Source organism: Ranitomeya variabilis, chromosome 2 (genome assembly GCF_051348905.1).
Source record: "Ranitomeya variabilis isolate aRanVar5 chromosome 2, aRanVar5.hap1, whole genome shotgun sequence".
NCBI classification, from domain to species: Eukaryota; Metazoa; Chordata; class Amphibia; order Anura; family Dendrobatidae; genus Ranitomeya; species Ranitomeya variabilis.
In genome coordinates this window covers 464,561,951-464,575,783 of record NC_135233.1, presented here as the reverse complement: position 1 = coordinate 464,575,783, position 13,833 = coordinate 464,561,951, and the positions used below count along the sequence as shown (strand labels likewise).

The 13,833-nt window shown below is 44.1% G+C and overlaps 1 protein-coding gene across 1 annotated transcript; it reads right to left on the bottom strand.

The window, feature by feature from the left end:
- Window positions 1-8,577: 8,577 nt before the first annotated feature.
- Window positions 8,578-12,126, bottom strand: LRRN4CL (LRRN4 C-terminal like). The gene is made up of 2 exons (XM_077287568.1): window positions 11,694-12,126; window positions 8,578-9,536 (listed from the first exon to the last, which is right to left on the bottom strand). The coding sequence occupies exon 2, from the start codon at window positions 9,534-9,536 to the stop codon at window positions 8,688-8,690; it is 849 nt and encodes a 282-aa protein (XP_077143683.1). The 5' UTR covers window positions 11,694-12,126; the 3' UTR covers window positions 8,578-8,687.
- Between the last annotated feature and the right edge of the window lie 1,707 nt (window positions 12,127-13,833).

The window sequence follows — 13,833 nt, the reverse complement described above, 5'->3', positions numbered from 1 at the left end:
CCTGCTCCCGGCGTCCCGCTCCTTCCCCCGGACAGCTGGTCTTCGGTGCCGCAGCCTCTTTCTCTGTCAGCGGTCACCGGCACCGCTGATTAGAGAAATGAATTATGCGGCTCCGCCCCTATGGGAGGTGGAGCCGCCTATTCATTTCTCTAATGAGCGGTCCCACGTGACCGCTGAACAGGGGCGCCGCGGACCGGCTGAAAAACCCCAACGGCCCGGTCCTGGTCCGCGGACCGGCGGTTGGGGACCTCTGCTCTAAATGACCTATTACCCTAATCTTCTGAATCAACTAATTAACTCTAAACACATGCAAAAGATACCTGAGGCTTTTAAAAACTCCCTGCCTGGTTCATTACTCAAAACCCCCATCATGGGTAAGACTAGCGACCTGACAGATGTCAAGAAGGCCATCATTGACACCCTCAAGCAAGAGGGTAAGACCCAGAAAGAAATTTCTCAACAAATAGGCTGTTCCCAGAGTGCTGTATCAAGGCACCTCAATGGTAAGTCTGTTGGAAGGAAACAATGTGGCAGAAAACGCTGTACAACGAGAAGAGGTGACCGGACCCTGAGGAAGATTGTGGAGAAGGACCGATTCCAGACCTTGGGGAACCTGAGGAAGCAGTGGACTGAGTCTGGTGTGGAAACATCCAGAGCCACCGTGCACAGGCGTGTGCAGGAAATGGGCTACAGGTGCCGCATTCCCCAGGTAAAGCCACTTTTGAACCATAAACAGTGGCAGAAGCGCCTGACCTGGGCTACAGAGAAGCAGCACTGGACTGTTGCTAAGTGGTCCCAAGTACTTTTTTCTGATGAAAGCAAATTTTGCATGTCATTCGGAAATCAAGGTGCCAGAGTCTGGAGGAAGACTGGGGAGAAGGAAATGCCGGAAGTCCAGTGTCAAGTACCCACAGTCAGTGATGGTGTGGGGTGCCATGTCAGCTGCTGGTGTTGGTCCACTGTGTTTCATCAAGGGCAGGGTCAATGCAGCTAGCTATCAGGAGATTTTGGAGCACTTCATGCTTCCATCGGCTGAAATGCTTTATGGAGATGAAGATTTCATTTTTCAGCACGACCTGGCACCTGCTCACAGTGCCAAAACCACTGGTAAATGGTTTACTGACCATGGTATTACTGTGCTCAATTGGCCTGCCAACTCTCCTGACCTGAACCCCATAGAGAATCTGTGGGATATTGTGAAGAGAAAGTTGAGAGACGCAAGACCCAACACTCTGGATGAGCTTAAGGCCGCTATTGAAGCATCCTGGGCCTCCATAACATCTCAGCAGTGTCACAGGCTGATTGCCTCCATGCCACGCCGCATTGAAGCAGTCATTTCTGCCAAAGGATTCCCGACCAAGTATTGAGTGCATAACTGAACATTATTATTTGATGGTTTTTTTGTTTGGTATTAAAAAACACTTTTATTTGATTGGTCGGGTGAAATATGCTAATTTATTGAGACAGGTTTTTTGGGTTATCAGGAGTTGTATGCCAAAATCATCAGTATTAAAACAATAAAAGACCTGACAAATTTCAGTTGGTGGATAATGAATCTATAATATATGAAAGTTTAATTGTAATCATTACATTATGGTAAATAATGAAATTTAACACTATATGCTAATTTTTTGAGAAGGACCTGTAGTGCACAACGTGGGCAGCGGATGCAGTTTTCAGACGCATCCGCTGCCCATTATGAGTTCTGGGTAGGAGGGGGCGGAGTTTCGGCCGCGCATGCGCAGTCGAAAATGGCGGACTCGTCGCACAAAAAAAGTGACATTACACATTTTTTGTGACGATGGTCCGCCAATTACCGACGCATCCAGCGCACGACGTATGGAACATGTGTCCATACGTCGCGATGCGTCGGTAATACAAGTCTATGTGCAAAAAAACACATCCTGCGGGCAACTTTGCAGGATGCGTTTTTTTTTCACAGAACGACACATTGCGACGTTCACATTCCGACGGAAGTGTGAAAGAGGCCTAAGCCAAAACCAGGAGTGGAACAAACAAGAAGTATAATAGAAACACGTCACCACTTCAGCATTTATCAGCCACTCCAGGTCTTGGCTTACAAATATTGATGGAAAATACTGACCAAATACTGTTCGTGTGAACATGGCCTAAGGTTACATTTCTACGATGAGGTTTTGATGTTGCAGATTTTCTGCACCTGAGGCTATGTGCACACGTTCAGGTTTTTTCGTTATAAAAACTCATTAAAAACGCATACATTATGCATCCTATCATTTAGAATGCATTCTGCATGTTTTGTGCACATGATGCGTTTTTTCCGCGAAAAAAAACGCATCACGGTAAAAAAGAGCAGCATGTTCATTAATTTTGCGGATTTTCCGCGTTTTTCCCGCTATTCTGCAGCGCCCCAGAGTCCTGGTCGTTGCAGTACTGTGGTTCCGCCACTAAGGGGAGCTATGGTGCGTCTGATGGCACTGAAGGAGTTCATCTGATCAGGTATCACAGACACCAAGACATTTCACAGTCGGGCTTCCGGGGGGAGCTAAGGGTTCTATTCACTAGGCCACTCCCCACCATAGTGGGTAAACTGGGGGTCAGGCAGGAAGTTAGATCAGAAAGCTGACTGGGTTGGAACCAGGCAACACCTTGTGGCAGAGGGTGTTGTGGGGGAAGATACAGTAGGGTCTCTGTCAGGGGTGGGATCCTGACAGAGGCTTGGCAACTTGAACGAATGTAACGGGACCGTGCCTGCTCAGCATAGCGGCGGTGCCCAAGGAAGGATTAGAAGCGAGATAGATTGTGCTGAGTGAGAAACGAGATCACGCAAAAGGAGAATACCAGTAGGAGTCGTGCTGTAAGACCGAAGCAACATCCTACTGAGGCGCACTACCGGTGGCCGGAACGCCGAGGGAGTATCATAACATTCAGCTTCAAGCAATACTCCAAACAGCGGCAGGACAGTCAGTTTAAGGCAGGCTGTCTAACACATATCACCTATGCAGTCTTGGGGGGCAACTTGTGGAGAGGGGCGACTCTAGGGTCCCGGAAGAGCTCCGAGCCTACCCGTCAAACGGGTGCCGTCCTAACCGTAACATCAGGGAGGGACGGAGGATTAGCAGAACATCATCTAATCGAGTTGTGAGGGAACTTAAGAAACAGACACAACAGTTGTGGGGACTTTCTGTAAGCACAGCAGGGAAGGACCGCAACACCTAGCGCTAGTAGGAAGGCACCGATTTCCACCTGTGAAGAGAACTCTGGAGGTGCCATTGGACCGGCCGGACTTGCGCAGCCTGGTGAACCGTGTTCTGGACTGAGGACCCAGAGATCTTCAGTAAAGAGGTAAAGAGACTGCAACCTGGTGTCCTCGTTATTTACTGCACTGCACCACCACAGCCTCACTACTACAACATCACTACCATTATCCATATCTATTAGTCACTGTACGCCCCTCGGCAGGGTCACGGACCGGGCCTAGCCACCATGACAACCCCAGAGCAGAGACTCACAGGCCCGGTACCGGGTACCCCTCGGCCCTGCGGCAGTGGGGGGTGCTCCAATTCTATGCACTGGGAAAAACCGCACAAAAAAAAACGCACAAAAAAACGTGAAAAAAAAGACGAGAAAAAAAACGCATGCGGATTTCTGGCAGAAATGTCCGGTTTTTGTCAGGAAAATTTCTGAAAGAAATCCTGATTAAGCAAATTAGATTACCATACTTGCTTATTTTCATTGCATTTTTATTGCTGCGTTTATCTTTTTTTGATATGCCATGTTTAAAATAAAGCTGCTTTGTTTTTGATACTTCCTGGTATTTGGTTTTGACAAAACTTTATTGATACCCTCATGTGGATGACATACATTTTTTAAGCCTTTCCGTCATGGAAATGCACTAAAAATGAGTGCGCGTTTCTTAATTGCGGATTTTCATCAACTATTGAAAGTTTATGGGATAAATCTACACATAAAATGGCAGCAAATCAACAGGTCACATCTGCAAAGTAGCATTCATTAGCAGCTGGGAATGGCTCACCCATGGTTCTTACAAAGCAAAATACAATTATCCATAAACAGAATAGTGATCTTACAAATCCAAGGTCGGGGCTGGAAGAGTTCAGCACGTACAGACAGAAACAGGTCTGTGCAGGCAGAAATACTCCGGCAGGGAACGGTCTGTGTCAGCTCCAAAATACTTTTCATAAGAGAACAGGAGCCAAAGAACCATGGTTCCAATCTGAAGGCAAGGGGAGATCAACATCTCTCTGCGGTCTACCTTCCTCTACTGACTCCCCTACCATGTGTCTCTTCTCAGCTGCAGTCATTGGCTGACAGCCAGGGAAGCTTGTTCCAGCTCTTTCCAGAAACTTCCGCGCCATTATATCCAAGTAACCGGTTTGCACCACACTGTTCTCAGAACAAGTCCCATTTAAAGATAATATTTGACCATTGTATTGTTGTAACTAGTGAGTATGGCCATAACATGGGGCTTCTATAGCAAGCTGCACAGAAGTGGGCCATCGGCCACATGTGGGTTCCAAGCTCCTTATTGAGGTTAATTGATTTAGAGGGAACATTTTCTTAAATCATTTCAGTGAAAAAAAAAAATTGTATTTCCCTCAGATTGCACCACATTAAGCAGCCAATTTATGTGTCACTTTCAACAGTATTGCTCAGGAAGGAAATTGCTGCCAACTGCATCCTCCAGTTCCAATAACTCTGACATTATTTTAAGTAAATGCAGGATCTGAGAGTTTTCATAAAAGTGGAAATACAAGATGCGATCATCACATATCTGTGATATCCCAGAAGCCGGTCTACTGCTGCTGAGTGAAACAGTTGTGGTGTGGCAGTGGATTTGTTCCAGTGTGCCACCTTGTGCATTGTCATTTGTGCTGTGCTGCCCTCTACTGGTCAATGTATGAGTACAACAATCTACCATAGAAACGTCTGGGAGGAGCCTTCCGGCTCAGTGCACACACTTCCTGTGAGTTGGTACAGTCTAGTCAAGGGAGACCAAGTAAGCTCCATTGTTCCCTGAATCCTTTCCAGTCCACGCTGAGGAGACATCAGCTATGTATAAAGGTGTTACGTGTCATGTCAGTTTAATCCTGCCTTTGATAATAAGGAGAATGCTGAAAACTCTACCAAAGTTTGAGTCTAAAATAGCAAAAGTGGACTGCTTGAAAATTTTTGGATTATTTTTAATTTCTTTTAAATAAAAATTATGATATAAAAAAGCAACATTTTTTTTTTTTTAAATACTGTACATTTAATACAAAAAAAACCTGATATAAACTATAGGTCATTCTCTTTCATTTCTGAACGGGCCATTTCCAGACACAAGTTTCAGGGATCTTATTGAAAATGTGAAAAATTGATACTTGAAAATTAAAATTTTTTGAATTAAAGTATTTTAATCTCTTATTATTTTGCCTGTCTCGCAAGATATTTGATGTGAGTTTCTGTGGATTAAGTTGAATTCTGTGCTGTACAATGTCCTCCCATTTTTCTCTTCTACTCCCCTTTAAAATATAAATAATTAACATATAAATACAAGTCATGATACCAGCTGAGATCTGTCAGTGATTAGAAAGTAATCCTGCTACTTAGTGAAAAATAATATCAGCTCGTTCAACTGATGGCCTACAAAAAGGTGTCTCATTACCAAGGTGCCACACAGGAAATATCTCATGATGGGTAAAACCAGTGAACTGTCTCAAGACCTTTGCAACCTTATTGTTGCAAAAGATACTGATGGCATTGATTACAGAAGAATTTCTAAACTACTGAAGGTTCCAGTGAGCACTGTGGGGCCATAATCCAGAAGTGGAAAGAACATAATTTCACCATAAATCGGCCACGAACAGGTGCTCACCGTAAGATTTCCCACAGAGGAGGGAAAAGAGTTGTCCAAGAGCCTAGGATCACCTGTGGAGATCTACAGAAAGACCTGGAGTCAGCAGGTACGATTGTTTAAAAAAAAAAACCCAATAAGTAACTCACTTAGGCTACTTTCACACTAGCGTTAACTGCAATACGTCGCAAATGCGTCGTTTTGCCGAAAATACGCATCCAGCAAAAGTTCTTGCTGGATACATTTTTATAGACTAACATTAGCGACGCATTTGCGACGCATTGCCAAACGTTGCGTCCGTTTTGCGACACTTGGGCGTGTGGTAGCGGACCGTCGGGAGAAAAAAACGTTACATGTAACGTTTTTTGCTCCCGACGGTCCGCTTTTTCCGACCGCGCATGCGCGGCCGGAACTCCGCCCCCACCTCCCCGCACTTCCCCGCACCTCACAATGGGGCAGCGGATGCGTGGGAAAAATGCATCCGCTGCCCCCGTTGTGCGTCGGAGACCACGCTAGCGTCGGGAACGTCGACCCGACGCACAGCGACGGGTTGTTCCCGACGCTATTGTGAAAGTAGCCTTAGCCTCCATGGCCTGTATGCACACTCAACAAGCAAGACTCCATTGCTGAACAAAGAGTATGTTTTTTTTAGCAAACTTAATTTAATTGAAGGAATGATGAATAGACAAACGTACTGAGACATTATTGCAAAAAATCTGCTGCCATCCACCAGGATGATGAAAATGAAACGATGGTGGCACCATTCCAGCAATGTCGGTGCTATCTTTCTCGATGGTAATGTGGCATTCTTTATATCATGTGACCACTGCAGGCAATCAACTGCAGCCATCACTATTTTGTCAGAGCCATGTGCACGTGAATAGGCTCCATACACAGCAGCAGATAGTATGTTCAGGTACATGAGACCCTTGTGTTGGGACCTGTTTTTGCTGGATATCTAGTGGTTCTCTGAGGCCCTAAAGCATAACATGAGCTATATGGAGCTAGTCTACCATAGAATATGCGCTGCCGCCTCTCCACTCGCTGGTGGTCCGACACCAGCCGGAATGGGGGGAGTTCCGCTCTGGAGATCAGTGCATGTCTCTCATGGGACATCCTCTTTGATGCCTTCTCTATCTCAACATCACCATTAGGGCTCATTCAGAGGAGCATATTAAACGTCCGTGTGCCAAACTGATCGGTATAGACAGCACAGTCACCGATGCAAGTCAATATGGTGGTTCACATGAACCTTATTACACACGGACCGATGATGGTGTATAAAATCACTATTTTGATCTCTGTTTCGGATCACACTCATCCATTCTAAGTGAGTAAAAATGAGATCACGTACGGGTTATCATTAGTGATGAGCGAGTATACTCGTTGCTCGGGTTTTCCCAAGCATTCTCGGTAGGTCTCCAAGTATTTGTAAGTGCTCGGAGATTTAGTTTTTGTTGACGCAGCTGCATGATTTTTTCGGCTGCTTGCCAGCCTGAGTACATGTAGGGGTTGCCTGGTTGCAAGGGAATCCCCACATGTATTTAGCCTGTCTAGCAGCCATAAATCATTCAGCTGCATCAACAAAGACTAAATCTTCGAACACTAACAAATACTTGGAGACCACCCAAGCATGCATGGGGAAAACCCGAGCAATGAGTATACTCGCTCATCACTAGTTATCATCCATATGTCATGCGTTTTTCATGGATCCATGACAATTTTCAACATAATAAAAAGCAAAATATAGTTTTCTAATTACTAAATTATTCCTGTAAGAAACATAAGTATATAGGAAGGGGGGACATGGTTGAAAAATCATCTTTTTCGGGATGAAAAATGGACACATCTGAACCTGGCCTGTTACGTATAGTAATGTGTCAAGGCGCAACAGTTACCTCTGCAACCTCCATTTTTGCTCTCATAAAGGTGCAGATCTCCGGCAGTTTAATGCTTCAGACTGGGATTTTCTAACAAGTGATTGATACCTTAGTGTTAGACCTCGTTCACATGCTGAGTATGTGGTCAGTATTTTCCATCAGTATTTGTAAGCCAAAACCAGGAGTGGGTGATAAATACAGAAGTGGCGACGTGTTTCTATTATACTCCTGGTTTTGGCTTACAAATTCTGGAGGTAAAAAACTCACCAAATACTCAATGTGTGCACATGGCCTTAGTGGTCCTGACCTTTTATAATCAGACATCCATGTTAGCAATAAACCCAAGATCCTAGTAATTTTTCCCTTATGTCTTCCGAGCATGACTAGCTCCGCTATGTGAGGCCTCCTGCTAAGGCTACTTTCACACTAGCGTTAACTGCAATCCGTCACAATGCGTTGTTTTGCAGAAAAAAACGCATCCTGCAAAAGTGCTTGCAGGATGCGTTTTTTCTCCATTGACTAACATTAGCGACGGATTGCCGTGAGACGGTTGCGCTGTGTTGTGGCGGTCCGCCGGGAGCAAAAAACGTTACATGTTTTTTGCTCCCGACGGTCCGCTTTTTCCGACCGCGCATGCGCGGCCGGAACTCCGCCCCCACCTCCCCGCACCTCACAATGGGGCAGCGGATGCGCTGGAAAAATGCATCCGCTGCCCCCGTTGTGCGGCGGAGACAACGCTAGCATCGGTGACCTCGGCCCGACGCACTGTGACTGGCCGAGCCCGACGCTAGTGTGAAAGTAGCCTTAGTAAACCCGAAGTCTCAAACTTTTCTTTTGTAATTGTATGATAATGGAATGGAATAATATAAAAATATATTTTATTACAATAAATATCACAACATTACATTTCTTCTTTTGCATCGTCACATTCAGCACTATGAAACCTCGCGCTCTCCCGGTAGACTCTAGGACTACTCATAACTGCCTATGCTCCCTGCCCGATAGGTGTAGTTCGGTACTCCATTTTCCTCGAGGTTGACTTCCCTCTTGGCCTCGTTTCTCTTTCTTGTCCAAAGACAGAAGCCCAAAATAATCAGCAATCCCGCGAGCGCTGCCAGTCCTATCCCAATTCCTATGTATAGGGATTGCATGGTGGTATGGATGGTCCTGCATGGACCTGGCCTACTTCCAGCTGGTCTGTCTTCTTCTTCATGAGTCTGACTTTCTCCTGCCTCATTAAATGCCACCACACACACTGTATACGGAGAAGCAGGATCAAGATGGTCAATGGTATGTGACCGAAAAGAGCTGTTGAGGTCCGGTCCCTTATCCAATGAGCCTCCTTGCTTTCCAAGCAGCACTCTGTACCCACGTACCGTGGATGAAGGGGAACACCAGTTTATGGTCATTTGGGTCTCACCAAGCAGGACTTCTCGAACAGATGGAGAATCTGGAATCATTTCTGGACCATCAATTCCTGGGCAAAGACATTTCCCACCTGCATGCCACTGAATCTCTTCACATGTGGGTTCCAGGTGCTTACACCCATCATACTGGCAGGAAAGTTTAGTAACAGGTGAGGTTGAAGCAACTGTCGTCCTTTCGTCTTCGTAATCATATTCTTCCTCTGACCCTCCAACGATGAACTCAATCCCGTCCCTTGTGCTTCGATCCTTCTGGGTGGGATGAGGGGTGACAGATGTTTGGTTTATGCCCGAGATTGGAGCAGGGGTGGAGGAGCTGGAGTTTCCACCTTCTTGTGAGGAGCCTGTTGTAAAAACTAAGAAAGGCAGAAGAAGCAATAGAAAAGATGATGCCATCTGGAGGCAGAAAGAAAAGAAGGCAGAGAACAAAAAAAAGGAAAATAGTGAAGGAAATCGGTGAAGTGAGAGTGGTAAGAAATAAAAAAAATAGAAAAGGTTATTATGATGATTATTTTAATGCCTCGCGTTTCTATTCTATTGCAACGGAGCACAAAAACGCAGTGAGGAGGGCATACAAAAATGTCTGTCCATTATTTTTGGGTATATTGTCCAGAAAAAAAATGGTCAACCCTGCAGTTACGGTATCACTTGTTCCTATCAGTATTGCAGCTACAGACGTTGCACGTCACCCTGTTTCCCCTATTTACTCTTATTGTCCGTGCAGCAACATGTCAAGACAAACCCCAGGCATTTCATGTTTTGTCGACTTAAACATTTTCCTGTAAGAAAAGCATGTACAGATGTAGCAGAGCCGAGTGTGTCATTGTAAAAAGAATGTGTTACATGGGTTTTGTGCATGCACATTTAAAAGGGAATGTGTCAATACAAAATTACTTATTGTTTAAGTCAAGTTTGTGTATTTTTTAATTTTTTACGTCATAATTTGTATCAAAAGTCTTTCAGTTTTCATAGTGGCCAATGGGGCTTATTTTAGACTTTAATTCATTATTGTTTAAGGAAACAACACATGTACATTGGCCACAATAGCTGCCAATGTACATGTATTATATATTTTGTATCTTATGAATGAAAGCATTTAATGAGTGGGAAGGTCAATGCGAAAACAGGAGGAGCTGTGACATCGCCTGTCGTGATTGGTGGATTCTGTATTAGCTGTGTATAGAGGTATTACCAGTCATTGTAATCCTGCCACTGCTGATAATGAGACTGCTGAAAACTCTTCCTGAAAGGACAGGAAGTATTGATCTAAAAACCAATGTCAAAATGCCAGGAGTATATGTATTATATATATAATTTGACAAAACGTTTTATTGTTTTTAAAATACATAAAAAGAGAATTTAAACAATAGGCAATTTTCTGGTGATGCACTCCCTTTTAGGTAGTACTGAAGTTACAACAGTTAGCCTCAGAGTGTTGATATTTAGGTTACACAGGGTTCAGCATTTTTAGCTCTGCTAGAGCTGCAGCAGAGAAAACAGTGATTTTGTCAAAATGACAACATGCAGCCCAGCAAGTGACACATTGCAGGAATCAGGGTCTCTGCCCCTACATTGTGCTGGTCTCATGACACATAGCAAAATCCTGCTCTCAGATTCCCCTTAGATAAGATGGGGGAACTTTTATACCTGTTGCAGAATGGAGAGGCGGGAACTTTCATACCCATGGCAGAATGGAGAGGCAGGTTGGACGCCTGACTGCCGATCCCTTCATTCTCTATGGGGCTGCTGAATAAAAAAAAATTAGTGCAGCTCCATAGGGAACAAATGGAGTGGCAGTTGAACATGCTTATTTTAATGGGGATAAAAGTTTCCTGTTTGTCTGATAAATGCGAGTCCAAACAGTCGGAATTGCAACGATCGATAAGTCATCACCTTTTCATTGGATAGGAGATTGTTTCACCAGATAATCCCTTTAATTCAGCTCTGCTACATCTGATATCTAGCAATATTACAGGAGGCTGTGGGTTCCTAATGGAATGGTTCATTGTAGCACAACCTTCATTTACCTAGTAATCCAACCTTATGTACTGGCTATATAGTGTGTAATGCAGGAGTTACAGTCGCACCAAACCCCTGGGGGAGTTTTACGGGGAGGGGGGGACAAAATGGCCCATATGAGAACAGTACTACTAAAGACCTGTGATAGTTGGGGGCCCACAAGCTTCATGTCACCCCACTGATGTAATATATAGAATGTCTTTAACAGGGAGGGTTAAGAATGCCAAGAGTTGTACTACAACTCTCAATATGCTCAGTTAAATCAGAATCTATAATGCTCAGCTTCAGGTCGTCAAAATATGCTGGGAGTTGTAGTGTCATGATAGCTGGCGGGATGCCCCATGCGCAGTCAGGATGGCAACACATATACTACACCCTGGGGCGTCGACACTACTATACCTAGCCTCAGGCTGTGAAAATATGCTGGGAGTTGTGGTTATGCCATAGCAAGAGTTAATCACTACAGTAGAACAAGCCCTTCCTTCTGATTGTCTTATGGGCGATGGGGATATCAGGGGGACTAGTCTCACTTACCTTTCTGGAGTTCGCAGCTTTTCAGGCTGGATTGACTTCCTGGGATTACTCGGCTGCGTGTGTTCTTGAGAAATCCCGCACGTGTCTTTATATTCGCCCCAGTTGTGAGGTCATTCCTGAGCAGGATCCGAGCCCTGATTCACAGGCTGAGTATGTGGGAGTGGAGAGTGAGTGGAAGGTGATCAGGATGACAGGAGAGGGGAAAGGGAAGCAAGGGAGAGAGAACAGGTCTATAGCGCCTTCCAATGGGGCCGTACAGTAATGTGATCCTATAGGATGGTCGGGGTAGTGGGCTCCGCAGTTCATCCCCTTAGGACAGCAATAATGCTTTCAGGATGTTTACACGTGGGTCCACATTCATCAAGTAATGCTAAGTGTATTTTTAACAAGTGTCATGTTTTTTTTTTCTCAATTTTCTATATCACTCATATATACACAGTCATGGCCCGAGAGTGTTGGCACCTTTGAAATTGTTTCAGAAAATGAAGTATATCTCCCAGAAAATATTGCTATTGCACATGTTTTGTTATATACATGGTTTATTTCCTTTGTGAGTTTTGGAACAACACAAAGAAAAAAAAAATCAGCGAAAAAAAAAGGCAAATTGGACATCATTTGATACAAAACCTCAAAACTGGGTCAGACAAAATTGTTGGCAAACAACTTTGTTTCAAGCATGTGATGCTCTGTCAAAAGTTACCTGTGGCAAGTAACGGGTAAGGGCAATATGAAAATCACACCTGAAACCAGATAAAAAGTGTAGAAGTTGACTCAATCTTTGCCCTGTGTGTGCCACATTAAGTATGGAGAACAGAAAGAGGAGAAAAGAACTGACTGAGGACTTACGAACCAACATTGAACAATATCAACAATCTCAAGGTTACAAGTTTATCTCCAGAAATCTTGATGTACCCTTAATCACGGTGCGCAACATAATCAAGAAGTTTACAACCCATGGCACTGTAGCTAATCTCCCTGGACGTGGACAGAAGAGACAAATTGATAAAAGGTTGCAACACAGGATAGTCTGGGTGGCAGATAAGCAGTCGCAATCAAGTTCCAAAGAAATTCAAGCTGTCCTGCATCAGTGGCAGCGAGAACTATCTGTTGACATTTGAATGAAATGTAACGCTATGGCAGGAGGACCCCACTGCTGACACAGACAGAAAAAGCTTCAGGGAAAGAGTCTTGTGGACAGATGAGACCAAGATAATAGTTTTTTGGTAAAGCACATCATTCTACTGTTTAAAGATAACGGAATGAAACCTGCAAAGAAAAGAACACAATACCTACAGTCAAATATGGTGGAGGGTCAAACATTTTTTTTGGTTGTTTTGATGCCTCTGGAACTGGATGCTTTAACTGCGTGCAAGACATCATAAAATCTGGAGATTAGTAAAGGATTTTGGGTCACAATGTAGTGCCCAGTGTCAGAGACCTGGGTTTGCATGCAAGGTCAGGGGTCTTCCAGCAGGACAATGACCACAAACATACTTCAAGAAGCACCAGAAATGGATGGAAACAAAGCGCTGGAGAATTCTGAAGTGGCAGCAATGAGGCCAGATCTAAATCCCATTGAACACCTGTGGAAAGGTCTTAAAATTCCTTTTGGGAGAAGGCGCCTTCACTTGAGACCTGGAGCAATTTGCAAAGGAAGAATGCTCCAAAATTCTAGGTGAGAGGTGTAAGAAGCTTGTTGCTGGTTATAGGGAGCGATTGATTGTATTTATTCCAAAGGGTGTGCAACCAAATATTAAAGTTGAGGGTGCAAACAATTTTGTTTGGACCATTTTTGGGGCTGTGTGTGAAATTATGTACAATTAGTCTTTTTCTCATTTTTTGTGTTATTCCAATACACACAAAGGAAATAAACATGTGTATAACAAAACATGTGTAATTGCAATAATTTTCTAGGAGGGAAACTTCGTTTTCTGGAAAAATTTCAAGGATGCCAACACTTTTGGCCATGACTGTACAGTATATAAAAAAAAAAACAAAGCATCTGTTCATAACAACCTTGGATATCTCCATTGTTCTGCGCCATCACAGGAGCAAAACAATAAAATAACAAAAGAAGCAGATTCTCAATATGACAGAGCCCATTGCCTGAATGTATAATAAAGTATAATCATGTAGTCAT